A 20,064-nucleotide genomic window follows, 5' to 3' on the forward strand; every position below is an offset into this window, starting at 1 on the left:
TTAAATAAATAGTAATACAAGATAAAAAAAAAAATAAAGCTAAAGAATAAATATTTTTTTAAATGACCTATTAAACAATTTGCCAAGCAAAATAAAATACAGTTTCGAATGAATAAATACACATTGTAAAATAAAAACAAAAAATTTATTCAAAATAAAGATCATAATTATCATCATACGAATATAAACTTGTATATTAATATATACAGTATATATATATATATATTTTAAGTATTGCATGTTTGTGGAGTATCTTGTGAAGATGTGAAATTCAAAATGCCGTGCTTAACTTTTTTCGCGTCATTCCCACATAACTTTTTCTACATTTTCAGAAGAAATTCTTGTGAGAGCATCACAAGAGACTTTGGAACTCCCCCGCCGACCTCCTCTCCCAGGATGAGTCCTCCTACTTGTGTGCAAGCCTCACACTGGACAGTCTTGTGATAAGGTTTCAAGGAGCCGCGCTCACTCGCACACTGGACAACTTGTTTGGGAGGTCACGTCGGTTTATCTGACACACTCTTACACACCCGCGCGGCTGGCCGGTGCACAAAGCCAACACAGAGTCAATGCTGAGCCATCTTTTTTCCCCGTGTTTCCCTGCACCACTTGTCTCTTGTTATTCAGTGGAAATATGGTTTAATGCTTAAAAAAAAAAAAAAAAAATTATTTTTTTTTGGAAGCTCCTCTGCCCATGTATTATAATACAATACAATATTATTATACAAGCAAGCAAGCAGTTTGGAAAATTTCGACTTGATTTCTGCCCTAATGGAAACACACTATTTTATTTGTACTAAGCAAAGCACATATTGGCCCCTCCCTTCTCCCTCCAGTTTTGCAACAATCACGCCCTCCTTGTGTGTTTTGTTGGCTCACTCAATTGCACTAACAAGGTTATGGTCCAAGGTTATAATACACCAATGAAGTCTTTGGGATCTGTGCAGCTAAACATTGTTAAGGCAATTAGCTCACTCAGAAAGTCACGGGTGTCTTGTCAGGGAACGGCGCGACGGAGGAGTGGGAGTGGGGATCTGACTGGAATGTTCCAGATGAGACGCAGCAACAAAGTCCAGGTGTAAACAAGTCAATTAGTAGCATTCAAATGTAGAAGAAATAAACAAAAGGCGGTAGCAAAAAAATGTTAAAAATATAGCAGACAATCTGACAAACTGGTGGAATCAATTCTGTTCCCATCTGCCTTTTCATCTGCCACAGATGGCCAAAGTGAGCTCAAAGCAGCTTTGCCATCATCCGTGCTTGTTCCCGCCACCCAAAAAAATGTCATCTTCCCATAGAAATTAGGCGCAAAAAGCTCTGAGCGCACACATGCTAGTCAGCCAAACATTCCTGCGCTGTTTGGACTCTTATTGCCGGCGGTCTAATGGCTCTCACATGCCCGTCGACCTTATCTTTCAGCGAGACAATGCTGGCCTTTTTTCTTACCTCCTTTAAGGCTTTACAAGGCATTCTTGTTTGATGGCACAAACACTCGCAAGTTGAGGGGGAGAGAAGAGACGAAAAAACATACGCATGTCAAAACATGGCATCGCAGGTTACTGGTCCAGACCACAACAGGTGAAAATCTACAATAGAGAGGCTGATTTTGGAGTAGATGCTGCTATAAGTAAAATGTCACTCAGACCAAACATCTTAAATCAAGGAAAATAAGTGAGTGAAAAAAGGCCCCGATGTAAAGCAACATGCTTGTGTCAAGAGCTTCTTGCTGTGCTGTCTGTCTGCCTGCCATCGCTTTGACAGGCAGACGAAAAATGTCACGACTCACTAGAGAAAACGCATGAGTGTGCGTGTGCGTATGTGTGTGTTAATGCTGTCGGTCTCTTGTCTTGCTAATGCGTGGGTCCATCCGTGGCAAGGCACAACACACAATGTCTTCTTTTGTTGTCACGTTAAAGTGATGCAATAAAACCGTGCAGTGACAAGGACGGCCCGCGGGCCACTGCACTGTGACAGGGATGTGGAGCGCACGCGCATGTGTGCACGTGTGTGTGTGCACCATGTCCGTGTGCACCAAGACCGGAGACAAGAGCACTGAAGAGGGGTTATTGCCACAAGACAGATTGCAAGTGTCATTTTCCATTACAGCAGCCTGAGCCAAAGTGTGCGCACACACACACACACACACACACACACACACACACACACACGCCTCAGCCTACTTTAACAAGATGTGTTTGACAGGACGAGACGTGCGTGCCGTAATAGAATGTCCAGACTATTACATTGCCACCTCAGGTGGAGAAATCAGGATTTTCTGACTGAATTTTCACAAGAATTTGATTTGAAATCCAAATAAAAGCAAAAAGAAGCTTGGATTGAAAGCCACACTAGGGAACAGTTTTACCATTAAAGATCAAGTTAATAATCAATGCTACAAATTAACTTGAAATGATGAGAAAATATCTCTGCTGGCACCACGGCAACCCTGCATCGCCTACTTTTGTAGTCGGACCAACTAACATTCCCTTTAATGCTTGAACATAAGCTGCTAAAAATAATGCCACAACTATTACATTATCACCTCAACTTGACACCAGTTGAAAAAATAAAATAAGTCATTCATGTATTTTGGGCACAATATGACAAATTTTAAACTATGTGCACGTTATATGTTAACACACACATTCACGTGCTTCGATGTAATTTTTTACTTTTTTATTCTTAATGACAATTTCACCGCTTTTTTTCTCCACATTTACTTGATAGATTGTTTCTCCGTGTCCCCAAAACGTTGAAAATGTCAGTAATTAAGCAACACAAAGAACTAATGAGGGTATTTGTAAAGCATGCAATTAGCAGCCAGTATGTGGTCTCTGTCTTTTGCCTCCAAACTTCAGCTGTTCGGGGTCCAAGGCGAATAAGTCGAGCGGCGAATCAAACATGTTGATGATATCACCGGACGTTTCATGATGGTGGAGGTCGCAGAGGTAATTGGGAAAACGGGCCGTATGCGCCTGCAAGTGCATGTGTGAAGGGAACATTCTCCCTCCTTTGCAAAAACACGGCGCCGGAGATAGCATCGCTAATTCCCTCCGGCTTGGCTCGAGAAAAAGAAGGAAAGAAAAAATATATACAAAATGGAAGGGGAAGGGAAAAATGTTTGTCGCCGCAAAGTTTGCCGGCAACTTTCTCAAATGTCGCTCCAGATTTGTGTTATTTTTTTCGTGCCCTTCATCGTTCTTTCGCAATGTCGCGCCCTCGCCGCTGCTATTTCCGACTGCCAGTGTGTGTGCGCGTATCGGGCTCTCCGAGATTTCATGCCAGTATCAGAATTGGCTGCGGGTTTGGTTCAAATCAAATTGGACATAAGCATCCACAACACCATCTGTTAGGCAAAGGCAAGCGGAGTGAAGGGCACAATTCCCTGTGTGCAGATAAATGAATTTAAAATTTACGAAATTATTGACTGACACCCTCTGAAATTTTCACTTTCCGCACCACCGCCAACTATTCTTAGAAGGCTGCATTTAAAGCTATTGAGCCTGAGTAGCTAATATTAGCAAGCAAAGAGACTCGCTGCATCTGTTGTTTGGATTCATATGTTCAATATATGAAAAATGAAGACGTGGACATATTATGAAAAAGTGACTTTTTCATTACTGTACTTGTATACTTCTAAAGTGCCTGCCCCACTCTTCAAATGTGCATGTTAACAACCAAGTTGCGGAGCTGCTTGATTTTAATTGGAGGAACACATTAACATTAGCGTTTCTTATTTGAAGCTTGGTTGAAGTAAAAAAAAATGCGTAAGGACTGTACCTTGGACTGAAGCTTTGTGCCTTTAAAGGGGCGTGGCTTAGTCAGTGATGTCAGTAACATGGTTGTGAGTCTCTGTGTGAGCATCTGGATGTGAGTTTAAAAAAAATTTAAATTCATGACTATCCTGGTGCAAGCTTGCCCATATTTGTTGCGTAGCGGTGCACCAGGAGGGAGACTTGCGCTCTGAAATCACTCTGCCAGCCCTTTTCCTATTGGATAGGCTCTCACGATGCCGCTGTGACACTTTGTACCCTCGTATACACACACATACACATGCAGTGCATTGCATCTGTGGCTTTCCATGCCCACATGCACGGGCATTACAGGACCTTCATTTTTCCTCGTCACTTCACTCGAGCGGCAGTGTTTTGAAGGCAAACACGTTGTTTTAGCGTGCCTGCCAAGCAATCTGGGTGTTTTATTAATAACGAAAGTTGGAGCCGGCTTCTGATTCAAAACTTGGGACGACCAAGGGGGAGGGGGGAACTTGATGAGACACTCCTCTGTCTCGTACCCATCAGCTTCAGTGGGAGTTGGAAAGTAAGAAGGAGGGATTCTTGTTTACACAGGGGCCCCGCCGTCACGGTGACTGTTGCCAAGCGCCGCTCCGCCTACCCCCAAGCAAGGCAGTAATTGGTGCTGCGAGTTGCTCACCTAACAAAGGTGGACAAAAAGCTTTTTGCGATATGTCTGTTCTCCCTCTTGAACCGTTATATTACAGCACCCCTTTCTCTTTCTTACCACCTCCCCCTCCCTTTCACCACCCTCACTCCTTACCCCCTCAGTCTTGGCAAAGCGATTTGGACCGCCATTAGAGGGAATCAATGGAAATGTGTCCAGACACATGGACAAGCTGAACCAAACATGAATTGATCATCAAAATACCAACATCATCATTTCATAAGGGAGCATGTTGGAAGGCAAAGCAAATGCTTCAGTCGGAATGCAATCTTTTCAATACACGCATCCATAATGCAGAAGTCAGGAATTTTATAGCTTGAGACAGAACAATGCAAGAAGATCCAAAACAAGTCTGTCAAACAGTGGTTCTTATTAACCTGGGTGCGATCGGACCCCAGGAGTTCGCTCGCTGAGTCCGTCTCAGTGGTTTGCTGGAGGTTATTATTGGTGATGATCTCCCCCGCTTAGCCATCATTGGCTGCAAGTGATCATGCTACATTGCTTGGCCTATCTGTGCTGCAGGGAAGTTCTTTATTTCCAGAATCCCTTAATGCTAACCACGTTGAGCAAAAAAAGAAAGTGGTCGGACTCATATATGCAAAAGGAATTCACAGGTATAACGGAACGTGTGGTGTTCCACAGGGTTCAATGTTGGCGCCTTTGCATTGCATCTGCTGCCCCATCTTAAGAAAGCAGCAGGGTCGTTTTTAAAGTGCTCTCTAGAGCTAAGTCAGCATCTTAACTGCATGATTTTAATTGTAGTCCATGTAGTACAACTTCCTCAAGACATCCTTAAGCTGCATGGAGATGGGGAATGTAAGAGACACACGCTTCCGAATTACTCCGTCAGATTGGATGAAAAGGCTGTTCTTCTTCACTGAATTTGGGGGGGATCATGTTTTACTTTTCAATAAAGAATGGTTTGGGGAATGCGCAAAGGAAACTCCCTCCAACCAAGTTAAGAGCCACTGCTGTAAAATAAATCGTTTTTTCAGGGGACTTTGAGCATTAGGGTACACCTGGCCTAAACACTCACCGACCTAGAGGTCATTAAATTATCACTCCCAAAACTTAAAAATGCCAACTTTATGAATGCCGAAATCCCATCAGTGCAGATTTTGTCTTAGCAGAAAAGTAGATTGTGTTGCATTAGTAAAAAAAAAAAAAAAGATCAAAATCACGGTCTTGTTACGCTCGCTTCGATTTAGTCTAACTCTGTTTAGATAACATACTTAACCGGTTAATAACATGACAGTCACAAAGATTTAGGTCTCGCCCTAACTCGGCTGTAATCTAATCGTACATAAACATTCTCTGTCTGCCTCTTGTCACATTCGCTCCCACCGCCGTTGTCTCAATACTTCAGTGTTCAGGGGTGCCGGCGGGGCCTAGACAAACGCCGCCACCGCTTGTATAATTGCTTATTCAACGTTGACCCCTGCTCTGCACGGGAAGGCAGTGAGGGAGGACGAAGAAGGAAGTGGCGAGAGGAGGAGAGCGGCGGAGGTGGGGGAGTCAAACCCTCATCTTGGCTGCCAAGTCAATGTGGAGCCTGTTTTTTTTTCTTCCCTTTTTGGAGGGGTGGGGATCCAAAGTAGGACCTTTTTCCTGTGGACCCTCCTCCTCCTCCTTCATCCTCCGTCTTCCTCAGAGCCCGGCTGGGTCTGGCGCTGGCACAGAGGCCCCTTTGTTGTGCACCCGAAGGCTCGGACTCTCTCTTTTCCACATCCCCCTCCTCCATCATTCCACCTCCACCTCATCAGTGCCCTCCCTCCCGCCCTTTCACAAATATGAGATAATAGGAAAAACCGAGCTGGCCACTTGTGGTGACTCAGGGCAAAAAAACATGTGAGTGAACAATAGAAAGTGTGAAAGATAAACGAGAGATGGCAGTGTTCCTGAGCTGGACCGCGACCCGTTTTTCTCGCTCACTGGGAGATCCAAAAGCCGGGGTAGGGGGGAGACTCAAACACACACACACGCACACATATATATATATATATATATATATATATATATATATAGAAAGAGAGAGAGAGAGCGAGAGAAAGAGAGAGAGAGAGAGAGGATGCACCAAAATTAAATTTTTGGGCCGAAAATGAGAAATGCTTGGCCGAAAACAGAAAAGCCGAAAAAAATTATGATAAATTTTTATTATCATTGCACTTATTATAAAAATTATATTATCATTATAAAATATTTAGGCCTATTTAAACGGCATTTTAACAAACCACAATATAAATTGAAATGCGTCCACACCACAGACATCAGAGACATGTTGGCGAATGGTAAACACCAAACGCGGGGTGAGCAACTGAGCATTTTCTGGCGGTGCAATTGCACTTTATAGTCAATGTGCAGTACTTTGCACTGGCGGGCACAGATGCGTGCGGTGCGGATGACGCATTTGTAGGCTATTTGGAGCAGGACACAGTGTGGCACACTTAAAATCGGCACATTCATATATTCTCCAACGTTTAAAAATAAATACATTTCTTCGCACCAGCCAATCGGCTTTGGAAACGGACTGCAAAGTCACACAAGGCGTCCTGTACAGGTCTGTCGCCACCCGGAGATAGTGGTAAGTGTTAACTTGTTTAATACTGTTGATAGCAATATTGCTAACATTAGCTAAAGTATTTAGCACTGCCACCAGAATGCAAGTGAAAAAGTGGAAGTGTTCGAGGGGCTCGCATCAAAAAAAAAGGAAGGCGCTGCAGGAGAAAGAGTGTCTCACCTGTAGTGCAGTACTCGGCAGTGCTTTCTTTTTTGACATAGTTTACCAAGCAACCCTCTCCTTCTCCGGTGTGCACAATGAAGCTGCTGGTACTTTTAAACGGCAACGAGCAGCAAGGCGGACACTCACTCCCGTGTTTGGTGTTGAATTCAAACAGACTCTCGCTTGCAGCGTTTTTTGTTTTTTTTTGCATGGGTGGGGTTTTGATCTAATTAATTACAGGATTTGTAATTAATTAATCTAATTAATCTATTTTAATCTCATATCTGATAAAGGTCCCTAAAGAATTTTAATTGCAGGACATTACAAAATTGTAGTGCATGACTAATCAATTGAATACACCAAGAAAGAAGAGTGCTTCATAAATAAAATTCAAAAGAAATGTTTAAGTACATCAATGAACAAATTAGCCATACATTAACCATTAACCATATATTATTCTAAAAGATAATCTAAACTTCAATTTTGTTCAAAACATTTTCAAACAAACTTCCTAATCTAAATTTCCACGAGCTGTTGTCGGTGAATGGATGGCATGAGATGAACTGATAATAAATAGCTGTGGTGGTTTTTGAGTTAAACTAAGCTAGGTTACAGGATCTGACAACAGACAACTAACAAGCTTGTTTACATTCAGTCTTAAATAAAGATGGCGCTGCTTTTTTCTTTTTTACAAAAGGTACAAATCACTGCGTTCTTGTTGATAGTCCAGGCTTTGCTCTTTTTATAAATAAACTTGCGTTTAACCACTATTACTACCAGAATTTTAAGACAACTAGATCTCCCAGAGCCGTCATTTTAAGCCTAATATAGTTATTACTCGCTGTTTTAAGTAGCCAATAAAATCCCTCTCCGCAGCAAAAAAAAAAAAAATAAAAAAAATTACTTTTTTTTTTTTTTTTTTTGCCTTTACTATACAGACGCTCCCCACCTTACGAACGAGTTACGTTCCGGACGATCGCTCGTAAGGTGAATTTGTTCGTAAGTTGCTTCAGTGCTATATTTTGTATTATAATTTATGTTTAAAGCCTATATAAGTATATTGAAGGTTTATATAAGTCTGTTTAAGGCTTGTACAAGTAACCTGCATTGGTTTGTACTGAAAAAAAATTTTAATAAAATGGAGAGAATACGTACAGTACTGTACTACGTATGTTAGAGAGAGAGAGCGAGAGACACACACAGTATGTACATGTACGTAATAAGATAAATGAAATGAAGTTTAACTTACTTTTGGAAGATGTACTCGATGCTTAAGGAGATGATGGAGGAGGAGGAAGAGGAGGATTTTATATCATGAGAGATTCTTCGTCGTCGCTAGAATCGGCTTCAAAAGTTATTTCCTCCTTCATGGGGACCGGCGTTTCTTCCTCCTCCTCGACACGTTGCTGAGCCTCTAATGAGCTCTCACAGCGCCAATCGTCGGTATTAGCGGTAGAAAGAAGCACTACGCGCAATACAAAATCTAACTTACAGCATCTCTTTCCAAAAATTTTTCCACATACTGTACGCGCAGAAATGTTCGTATGTACAGTTGTTCGTAACTCGAAGTAGGGGAGCGTCTGTACTTTGAAATCATCGGTCTCATGAAGGTCTTTGGGCATGGGTATCTTCCTAACCGTACGTCCTACCGAGGTACCTAAGGACATCCCCGAACTCGTCTCGACGACAGCTTTCCAACGATGTCGGTGCCATTGCTCCATAACATTGCGTTCCGAATATAGAGGGCCAACAAACCCGTGATTTTACCCGGGATAAACCATCGCAGGCGGGGTGTTTGAAAATCATCGGTCTCGTGGACCTTTTTGTGCGGCTGTATCTCCCGAACCGTACATCCTACCAGGAACATAAGGGCATCCCCGGACTCGTCTCAACAACAGCCTTCCAACGATGTCGGTGCCATCGCTCCACGACATTGCGTTCCACCATGGTGATCTAGCTTGTAGCCTCCGTGATGAATGGCAGTTGCGGCAGCGGCTGCAAATACAGAAGCCCAGCGGCGCAATCCCAGCGGCGCAAGCCCAGCGGCGCAAGCCCAGCGGGGCAAGCCCAGCGGCACAACCCCGCGGGGGTTGCGAGGTGAAAGATGTACATTGAAAAGAATAGAACCTTCAAAATAACGTCTCTGGGAGATATAGGTCCAAATAAGTTCGCCTTGCTCTGCTGGCTGTGCTGCCTCTGCCGCCTACGGGTACCCTTTTTGCGTTATTTTTTTTAACGCACTAATTTGTGTGCAATTAATTAATCTAGATTAATGCATTAAAGAGCCTTAATATATATATATATATATATATATATATATATATATATATATATATATATATATAGTTTGCTTCCAATGTATTCATGTCCAGCAAATGTAACTTCTTCGTTATTTTTTATTTTATATATATATATATATATAACAGCGGTTGCTCTGTTTTCATGCAACTGTTGAGTTCAATTCGAGCCTAAAATGAAATACAATGTGAAATAAAGTGGCAAATGTATCAAATTAAATTAATTGAAAATATCTGGTAACTGCATTTGTTTTGTTTTTTTCATGCAACTTAAATAAAAAAAAAATAAAATTCCAAATTTAAAATTGAATACATAAATTAATGTAATTTCATTGAGAGTTAAAATGTTTTTTAAATCAATCAAAATGAAATCATGTAAAATATATTTAAAACAAATTATTCTTATATTATGGTTCCTGGAAAGTGTTGGTTGTGACTGTTTGATGCGCTTTCACACAACTGTCACATTCATTTAATTAATTCATTAAAAACAAAAATCACATTAAATAAAGTTAATAAACTAATGACATTTTATCATTAAAAACATTATATGGTTCCTGAAACAAGCTCATTTAATAATATTTTTTTTAAAAACATGTTGAAAAGTTATAAACACAGTTTAAAAATTGAAATGAAACAAAACTTAAGGGTATGAAATGAAATATTACACACTGTAATAATGAACAATACAGTATGGTTGCTCACTGCTTTCATGCAACTCCCAATCATTTATGTTTTTCTATGTTTATATGTTCAATAAACCAACCAGACAAACAAGTTAGTTGGCGACGTCGTTAGCAGTAAATGGACTGGTCATCCAGCAGATATGAAAACAAGCAAGCAGAGTGGACAAGGAGGTCACAGTTTCAGTTCTTGTGCACGCACACACGTAATGTACGTGTGTCCATTTTTGGATTGTGTTTATCGAGGGGGTCGGCTTGGGGTCATTCCGTGCCGAGTGTGAGTGCGCATCATCAATCAACATCTGTGAAGGCTACGACGTGCCTCCTCGACTCTTCTCTTCCTGTCTTCTTTCCATTTTTTGCCATCCTCTGCGAGAGCTTTTTATGAATAGTTAAAGTGGTCCCCGGCCTGTCACTTGGGACAATGGCTGCAGCCCTGTTAATAAATAAAAATACTAACTAGAGATGGAGACAAGAGAGGCAGAGAGAGAGCGAGGGGCAAACGGGCTGCCATTTGTTGTTCCCTCTCACTTGTCAAAGCTCTCTGGCTTAAAAGCCTCTGTCATTGTTGAGGGAGGGAGTGGGGGGCCGAACAGGGAGCACTGGGGCTAATAGCACCTGTTGGGGTGATGCTGAGACAGCTGTCAGAGAGGGAGGGAAACATGGCAAGGCACTCCTTCTCCCTCTCATGTATCGCATGTATCGCTCTGAAGAATCCGTTTGCTGTGGCTCAATCGTGAAAAGTCAAGGACAGACGAGAGCCAGGGATGAAGCGGGTAAAGAAAAAAATGAGTGAGTCAGTGGCAGGAAGTTCCCAATTGATCCTTTCACCGTCTGTGAAAAGCTGGTCCGTTGTGCGCTAACGCTCGACTAAGTCGCGGGGAAGGAGCTGATTCAGGCCTCTGGAGAGCTTGCTTGCTACAGTATGTAGGACACCTCCAGTGCATCTGTGCGTGTGTGTGTGTAAGCAGAGCTTGTATTGTCATATGTTTGGGTAAGATGCATACAAGTTGGCTGTGTATCGTTCAAAAGCTATAGAACAGCTTCCGGACATATCATTGCAATAAAATAGCCAACTTTATACGAGGATTACTGTTACATCCTCCAAATACTTTCAACATGCTTAATAATTACTGCAAAATTTAAAAAAAATTGGTGTAAGCGGTGCAAGTTACAAACAATTATTAAAATAATCTTTTTTTTTTTCAATTAATCAATGAATCTGGCTTTAAGAAAACTTAATTTCCATCCCTTTATTGAAAAACAGGATAATCCAAATAGGCAATGAAGAAAATGTAAATAATGTCAGAAAATGAATCATCAATAATTATTGATTGTTTTCCAAAGTAAAGCAGATGTTTGCAAATATCTCATTTTCATCAATCATGCTATCATGGAGGACTACAAAAATTTGACATTTTTGGACAATTATTACATCTCTAAATGATTGATTATCAAAATAGTTGATTCATTCGATAAGTGATTACTTTTTAATTGGTCGATTAGTTGTGCTACTTCAAGAGCATAGGCAAACAATTCATGCCATGCCTAATGACCTTTTTGGTTGATTCTCACGTTTAATTTGATGGGGAAAAAAAGAGGTTTGAAGAAAGACTGCACAATAAAACAATTTTGAAATAATACTGCAGCTCAGTTAAGTGAGGGTTATTGAAGCTATAACAAATTGAAAAAAAATCAAGTTAAAACAAATGAAACAAATCCATATGAGAAATAAATTTCCAACACAAGCTGATTCTAATAAACAGGATCGTTATCAGGCTTATGCAGAGCTTGCTGATGAGCTGATCATATATCAGCTGTGTTGGAGAAGGGAAACATCCAAAACTTGCAGGACTGCGGCCCTCGAGGACCGAGTTTGCCCACACCTGCCATAAATGGACTTTTGTCATTTATGTGGATATTGAGGCGTCCTTGCCTTATGGCCAACATGGCCTAGGTCACACCCAAAAATGGAAAATTGAGTAAGAATTTGGCTGTGGCAGAAACAGCAAGACAAAGATGTTTCCCTCCTTACATCTGTCAGGAATAATCCGAAACCAAACAAACTTTTGCCTCATCTGTGAGCATGGCGCAGTCGTATATAGCATATAAGAGGGTGTTTGTTTGTTTTGTGGCTGTTTGTGCATTGGCGTGTGTGTGTGTGTGTGTGTGTGTGTGTGTGTGTGTGTGTGTGTGTGCGTGTGTGTGTGTGTGCGTGTGTGTGCGTTTGCGTTGTCTGACAGGGTTAATCTCCCTCTCTCCCTCCCCACACCCCGCAGTGTTGAAAACCTCCCTCGGTGCTAAGACCTTGCATCCCAAGTGCAGATGGCTCCCGGTAAATAACATTTGCAGCACTTCTCCTTTGTCCCAGCGCTCACTATATTCATGATGCAACGCAGCACAACTCTAATATGTGTGTACAGTGAGTACTTCACTTAGGAGAGCCCAAACTTTTGGGGGGCAATTTTTACATTCAACTAGTGCTGGACATTGATTTATCTCCCTTATATTTCCTTCCACAAGACCTGAGCTTTGAATTTGGGATGCGATCTTTTTCAGTAAGCATCCATGTCGGCGTGGGATCGTTTTAGCGCGTGCTAGCGTGCGTGCGTGTGGAGGCGCTCACGTAAGCGAGAGAAACAAAGCGCCGGCTGATAATGTGTCCATTGTGGCGGGTGCATTAAGGGCCTCCTTGTCTCAGGGCCCACAGGGCTAATGATTCTCTAGCAGCAGGTGAGAGGCAAAAAGCCTCTCGCACTTCCTCTCCCTGCGCGCTCCACTTGTCTCTCGCTTTGTCTTGCGCCGGCTCGCTCCGCTCTTTTCCCTTATTTCCCCCCTCTCGCGTACTTGTTTTTGTTCCTCGGATTTCCTCTCGCTCGATTATCAGCGTCCCTCTCCTGTCCTTTCTCTCTGGCTCTCGCTCAGTCTGCTCCTGCTGATGCGGCCATTAGGCTGAGCCGCTGCAGCCTTTATTACAGTAAATGGACTTTAAAGGTGCTTTATTGTCATATTGGCCCGCCAACTAAATCTCCCTCTCCCTCTCTCCCCTGTGTCCTTGGTCGCCGTGAACAGAAGCTCCCAGCATTGAGAGGCTCTTGTCAAAGGACTGGAAGGACAAACTTTTGGCCATGGGCTCAGGGCACATTGGCGAAATAAAAGGTAGGTGACATCTCACGACTTCATTCACACCCAACATCAGTTATGAAAAACTGACTCATTACTCACATAAGCCATGAGGACTTTTGAGAACATACAAATGGCGGAACAAGCAATAAATAGTCTTTTTTTCTTTCACTTTAACTGAGTGCAACAATATTTTTTTGTCCTCAAATTTCCCAGAAACCTTTTTGAATGAAGGCCTGTTTTATAAATCCTTTTGCATCCCAAATAATTGCAATTAGTGTGAACAACCTGAAAGACATTAAACACATTTCTTCCCATGACCTTATTATGACAATCTTCCTGTTGCCTTCGTGCTCATCTTTGCACCCATATTATGGTCATAGAAATAGTTCCTGTGTCAACCAAATGTCAAGAGATGCATACTTTTCCTGTGACCATATAAGGACAAGACACCTATTCTGAAGGTCAAGACCGATCAATTGCTATATGAAGCCTATGCTCATATAAGGATATAAAAATAATTCATATAATATGATTAAATATTCTGAAGGTCAAGACCGATCAATTGCTATATGAAGCCTATGCTCATATAAGGATATAAAAATAATTCATATAATATGATTAAATATGATAATGATCACCCATTCTTGTTTATTCAAGGCCTTTAAAGACCTCTTTTGCCTTATAAGGGCATGACACATTCTCTCATACCCACATAAGGACATGCACCTCACTCCCTTGCATTTATAAGGGCATGAATCACTGCCCCATTGCTCCTATATGGATATGTGTTTCTGTGCAAAGTTACAAAAACTAGACACAAAATGTTGGGAGTCCGGAACAAATGTGTACATATTTGAATAAGGCCCATCTGTAGTAAAGAGACATTTTGAACCTATCCAACTTTCTTGATCAACCATGAGAGCACCAGGCTGAGTCAACCAAAAGGTGGAAAGGTGACAATATAATATGCAGGAGCCAAAGACAAATATAAAAAGAGAAACGTTTGCCGGCGTCAGCGCTTCATTAGGAAGCGAGATATGTAATCAAAGAGCCTCGCAGAGCGCCATCGTCGGGGTGTGCTTCATTGATCAAACCTCCCTTCTTTTTTTTCCCCAGCTCCCCACTAAGCTGACATTTCCGAGTTGGGGGCGTCTTGCCTCGCGCTTGCACACCAACAGCTGTGGGCAAAATCACGAGTCCATACGAGTGAATTTGCATTGCTTGCGCTTGCATTGAAGAAGCATAACTTTTGATCGAAGACCCAAATTGCACTTTATGGATAGTTATAACTAGAAATAGACCAATATGTTTTTTTCATGGCTGATACCGATGCCAATTATTAGTAGTCAATGAGGCCGATAACAGATATTTGGAGTCTATACTGTATTCATTTTCAGTAAAAAGGGGGGAAAAGATATTGGTGTCATTTAAAAATAAATAAATACAAATGCCAATCTTGACTATGTTGTAATGGCTTAAAGCATGTTTATTGAACTATTTTTCAGATTTTTCGAAATGTAGAAGTGTTTTTTTTTTATATCTTAGACAAAATCCTTTTAAATTTTTAACAAAATGTTCAAGGAGCTCCTAATGTCATCAGTATGTCCTAAAAAGTTAAATGGAATCTAAAACAACACCATACCTCTCTATAGTTTTCTACAGTAAATATTGTTTTCCATAATTTCAAATTACCTGAAATCTTAAACTTTCACATTTCAGGTTCAGAAGGTTCCCAGGGTCAGCGGTATCTCTTATTGAGTTAACTAAAAAAAATAATAAATAGTTCCCTGAGACTAAAATGGTTTGAGATTTACTTTTTATCTGCTTTCAGATAAAAAAAAAAAAAAAGGCAGATACCGATACTCGTCAAATTGCCCAATATTGGCGCTGATAATCGGCCTGGCTGATTATAGGTCTATCCCTAGTTATGTAACAAAACTTGTATTTATTTACATGGACAAAATGTTGATAAACACACTGGGAAAGAACTGAAATATAATATTAAAATATATAAAAGTGTTATGAAAGTTAACCAATGAAAACCTGACTTTGCGTTTGAATTCTGGTTCTGGTCAAATACAAACAACTCATGAAACAGACCTGGACATATGTCTATTAGTTATATATAGCTCCATCGGGGCTAGCATAGGGATGTCAACCAAGGTGTGTCTTCTAATTAGCGTCACAGGTGTCTTCAGTCATGTCATTAGTCAGTTGGCCTGTTTAAAGTAGTATCTCTGTGCGTTGGTGACATATTGTCGACCGCAATAAACATGGGCGTGATGTGGAGAGTAGTCTCGGGAGGCCGCCCAAAAAACTTTGCAATGCTTTATAGTGTCTACTGTACTGCATACTTTAAACATGTGTTCTTGTTTTTATTTGAAATTGTCTCCTGTCACTTATTACGGGTGTATCTGTAGCTTAGCCCCCACAATAAACTGTTATGGTTGTGATATATTCAATTGCCTTATATACAAGAATAAGTTAAATGAACAAATTAACAATTTGTTAGTTTTGTGAATACAATATATTTGAATCTTTTCATTAGTGAGTGTCATACCTTGGTGGTTAAAACAGTTTTTGGAAAAGTAAAAAATTAGATGAAATTAAGAAAGTTTTTTTGTGCCCAACCAACATGTAGGCAAGCAAATTGTATCAAGCTTCGTCAATGGTAAAATCAAGTTAGACTCCAGCATGGAGTAAACACTTCAATCAAACTAATCAGCGTAATGCACTTATTTACACTAACCGGCTTGCTTCCTTCACGTGAATATACTTGCTAATAATCTTCCAGACTTTGTGGACCTTTCTGCTTCCGTCTTGGCCCCTCTCCTTCTTCGTGGGTGGGATGGGGCTCTCGGCCATTAATTAGCCCGCGAAACGGAGCGACAAGCATGGCATTGTTGTAAATTGCTTAATTATCTTGAGAGTTTGAGGCCGACTCGGGCTGTAATAATCACGGCACGGAGGGGAGAATCCATTGATCGATTCTTCCTCTCAGCAGCTGAAGAAACAAGGTTGATGTGAGGAGGAGGTTGTCGTAGAAGTTTGAGGAAAGAGGGGTGGGGGGGGTCTTTGTCTCTCCGTCTGCTCTGGTTTACTGATTAAAGCTTCGCATCTGATGAGGGGAAGAAAGAAAAGCAGCTTCATCTTCACACCCTTTTAAAAAAGGAATGCTCTTACACCTCGGCACCCACATCCGCACTGTTTGTGCGCACTCGATTTAGGCGTGTTTGCATTTGTGCATGGAAGTGTGTGTGTGTGTGTGTATGTGTGTGTGTGTGTGTGCGTGTGTGTGTGTGTGTGTGTGTGTGTGTATTTGACCCCCCCGAGACAAGAAAGCCTCCTTTGATCCATCATTTCACCTTTACAACCCAACCCCCCCTTCTACCCTTTAAGTTATCCCCTCTCACTTTACTCCCCCCACCCCCCCCCCTTCTACTTGAACAGGCCAACGTTTTTTAACACTGGACCCTTTCTTGTCTTGGTCAGCTTGGGCGACACACACACACGTTTCTCTCTTTCTGGCTTTACAAAGGTGGGTCTGTGTGTTAGGACAGCGGCCTGTTTATTTTTCCAGCAGCCAGCGCTCCCGACAGTTGCCTTTATTGTTCATTGTCGGCGGAGTGATGGAGTGAGGGAAGGAGAGGTAGCTGGATGGCTGGATTGGGGGGGTGACTACCAGCCGGGAGGACAAATGGACGACTCTCACCTTCCTGTAGTGGTCAAAGGCCGGGTCAGGTTCCGTGTAGCACATTGTCTTCACCTCGATTCCTCTGTCTTCTTTTCACCCCTCTGTGAGCTTGTGTTCTTACTCCCCCTTTTCTCTGGCCGTCATCTGGTTTGACTGGTGCAGGAATGCGGACTTCTTTAAGGTAGCAGCTGAGGAACAATGGGTGATTGTAGTGGTCACACACACACATGCGTAGTGTGTCTATAGTAAAGCTTAAAGTGAAGGAGCCGCCACTGATTGAGCTTCTCCTTAACTACATCCTGTCGAATGATTTAGGCCTCGTGCGAGGCTGTGTTTGGAAACGTAGTCGTGTATGTGTGTCATTGTGTGTCTGTAATGGAGATGGTATGTCAGGATCTGAGGGGTTAAAGGTCAGGCCATGCTAAATGTGAGCAGAAGGCGGGTTGACTGCAGGGTAAACACAGACCAGACACACTTTCTTTCCCTCTCTCTCACACACACGCACAAGTCTGAAGAGCTACCTACCGTTCTTTGTCAAAAATGTTCAAAGAATCATTTTTGTTGTTGTTAGACTGGAGCTAATTTCTAGTTTGTTTAACCTGTTGACAAATGTTTCCACGTTAAGTAAATGAAGCAATAAAAACATTGGTGTATGTGCTCTGCAGTAATCACAGAAAAAAAAAAAGAGTCAACATGTGGTTTTACAACACACCTTCCGTGGAAGGGACCCCGAGCCCCTAAGCGGTCGTATATTAGACGGACCAACAAGCCACAGATAGCTTTACACTACTTTGTTGTTCCTTGCCCTTTCTGACCCGACTCCCACAATCCTCTCTGGCCTCCGGATAGAAGACATCCATGCGTCGTATTTCTATTCTCCACAAACTAAACCCTTTTTTTTTGTTGACAGAGAGAAAACAAAAATGTGCATCCTTCCTTCAAGTTCAAGCCTTGAGTTACTTCCAACGATTACAATCAACCCCCTTGTACACAGGTACCCCGGACAGCCTGGCGGAGAAAGAGCGGCAACTGATGGGCATGATTGGCCAGCTGAGCAGCCTGAGGGAGCAGCTCCTGGCGGCCCACGAGGAGCAAAAGAAGCTGGCCGCCTCGCAGATGGAGAAACAGAGGCAGCAGATGGAGCTGGCCAAGCAGCAGCAGGACCAGGTACACAATCATTTTACAACAATAGCTGGGAAACACTGTTATCGCCCACATTTTCCTGGCTGTCTGCAAATGAATAAGCGGTACTGTACATGGAGCCAGCCAGCTCTAAAGGTCCCTTTTCAACGCAGCGGTCATAATCAGTGCAGCCAGTGAAATTAATGGGATCTCATTGATTATCAGGCCCTTTTGCTTGCCACCGATTGGTGGGTGAAGTCGGGGACCAGGGCCACTAATCATGGAGGGGAAGTTGGAGATTCTCAGCAAAGCACCAGTACACACAGATTAAACACACACAAACAGTGAAGATGCAGTTTGACAACCAGAAAATTAGAACCAGAAAAATGAGGACCAAAACTGGGAAAATATATATATTTTTTTTTTATTAAAAAATGGAATTAAAAAAAAAATGGAAATAAAAAATAGAAATGGAAATAAAAACTATGAGGGGGACAATTGCAAACTGCCTGTCGTTTTATATATATATATATATGTGTGTGTGTGTGTGTGTGTGTGTGTGTTGTTTGTATTTCCATTAATATTTTTTGTAATAAATTTTTCAATTGTAGTTTTTTATATCCATTTTTATTTTCACTTTTATTCACTAATTTATTTATTAATGTATTTATTTATTCATTTTTTAATTTTGGTACTTTTGGTCCTCCAAACAAAATATCTTATGCCCTAACAACTTAGTGTAATTTATGTTGGTCACTAGTAGTTACCAGCTTGTCAACTAGTAGCTCCACTCCAATCTGGAATCTTCCATCACTATGCTGGCTACAGGAAGAAGAAAAAATGCAACACACACATAAGTGCATTTTTCAGTGTTTCTCTAGAAAAATCCCAGACTAGATAAGTTCACAAATGATTCTCTGCACTTACAACCACAGACATGCGCTGCTGGCAACCAAAACAGAAACAGGGTGCATGAGTGAGCTTAGGGTACGTCGTGCTGGAGCGGCTGCAAGTGAGACAAACACGCTGCCAGGCGAGACTCTGCCAGGTATTTGAATGGAAAGACGGGTTTCCCCTTGTTTGTTGCGCTTTGAGCTGCCGGGAAGCTGGCTTCGCACGGTAAACTAGACGCAATGCACTCACAGCGGGAACAAAAATCACCTGTGACCAAAACAATGACTCGCAGGCATACATGGCAACCGACGCCGGTTGTGTGAGAATGTAGTGTGTATGTACTATCATTTCAGCTTTTAACTTTCTATGGCCAATAAAATAAATTATATTCCTGTCACTGAAGTAGGTAGTAGTTCTGAAAGGGTTATTGACAGACAACATGCAAGGAACGATGACCAAAAAGGAATATACAAACAACTAGCTACAATGTTTTGCTGTAAATTGAGATGTTACTGCCATTACAATTATGGCAGATGGTCCCTAAGTATGTCGATGCAACAGCGCTGACCCTTTAGCTGCGAGTTGAAACCAGATGAGATCCGTTCTAAATATTTCATTGCCTCCCCCCAGATCTGCGCACATGTCGCACTGCTTGCACCCCGTAAATGCACACGAATAGTTTAGTCTATATTCTCTATATTCGAATAATGTGCCGTTTTTGTCTTCAGATTGCCCGGCAACAGCAGCAGCTCCTACAGCAGCAGCACAAAATCAACCTCCTGCAGCAGCAAATCCAGGTGAGGTCGCTTTGAGCATGTGCCGTGCGTTGATGCTTTCTGTGTGTGTTTGCGTGCGTGGTCATGTAGGTGGTGGTTTATGTACGTTTCATAACGTGCCTGTCAGCACAAGTGTGTGCATGTACTTGCAAGGCCATTTTGTAGTTTCCAGCCAAATTGGAGGGGCGATTCAGCATTTTCAGTCTGCAAGTGAACTTATATGGCAACCCTTTTTGCGGGTAACTGATGAGTCGTGGTACTAAAAGGGTGGCAAGAGATCATCACCACTTGT

The 20,064-nt window shown here is 41.9% G+C and overlaps 1 protein-coding gene across 7 annotated transcripts in view; it reads left to right on the forward strand.

Annotated features, from left to right (window-relative positions):
- sox5 (SRY-box transcription factor 5) overlaps nt 1-20,064 on the forward strand; it is a 93,897-nt gene that overhangs the window by 26,995 nt on the left and 46,838 nt on the right. For 5 of the 7 annotated variants that reach the window (XM_077545488.1, XM_077545489.1, XM_077545493.1 and 2 more), the window contains exons 4-6: nt 13,233-13,319; nt 17,975-18,147; nt 19,725-19,793. In XM_077545488.1, the coding sequence (XP_077401614.1) occupies nt 13,233-13,319; nt 17,975-18,147; nt 19,725-19,793 (329 nt within the window). The remainder of the gene's footprint in view (nt 1-13,232; nt 13,320-17,974; nt 18,148-19,724; nt 19,794-20,064) is intronic. The other 2 variants (XM_077545492.1, XM_077545495.1) reach the window with 1 other exon arrangement.

The sequence above is a fragment of the Vanacampus margaritifer genome, chromosome 15, assembly GCF_051991255.1.
Source record: "Vanacampus margaritifer isolate UIUO_Vmar chromosome 15, RoL_Vmar_1.0, whole genome shotgun sequence".
NCBI classification, from domain to species: domain Eukaryota; kingdom Metazoa; phylum Chordata; class Actinopteri; order Syngnathiformes; family Syngnathidae; genus Vanacampus; species Vanacampus margaritifer.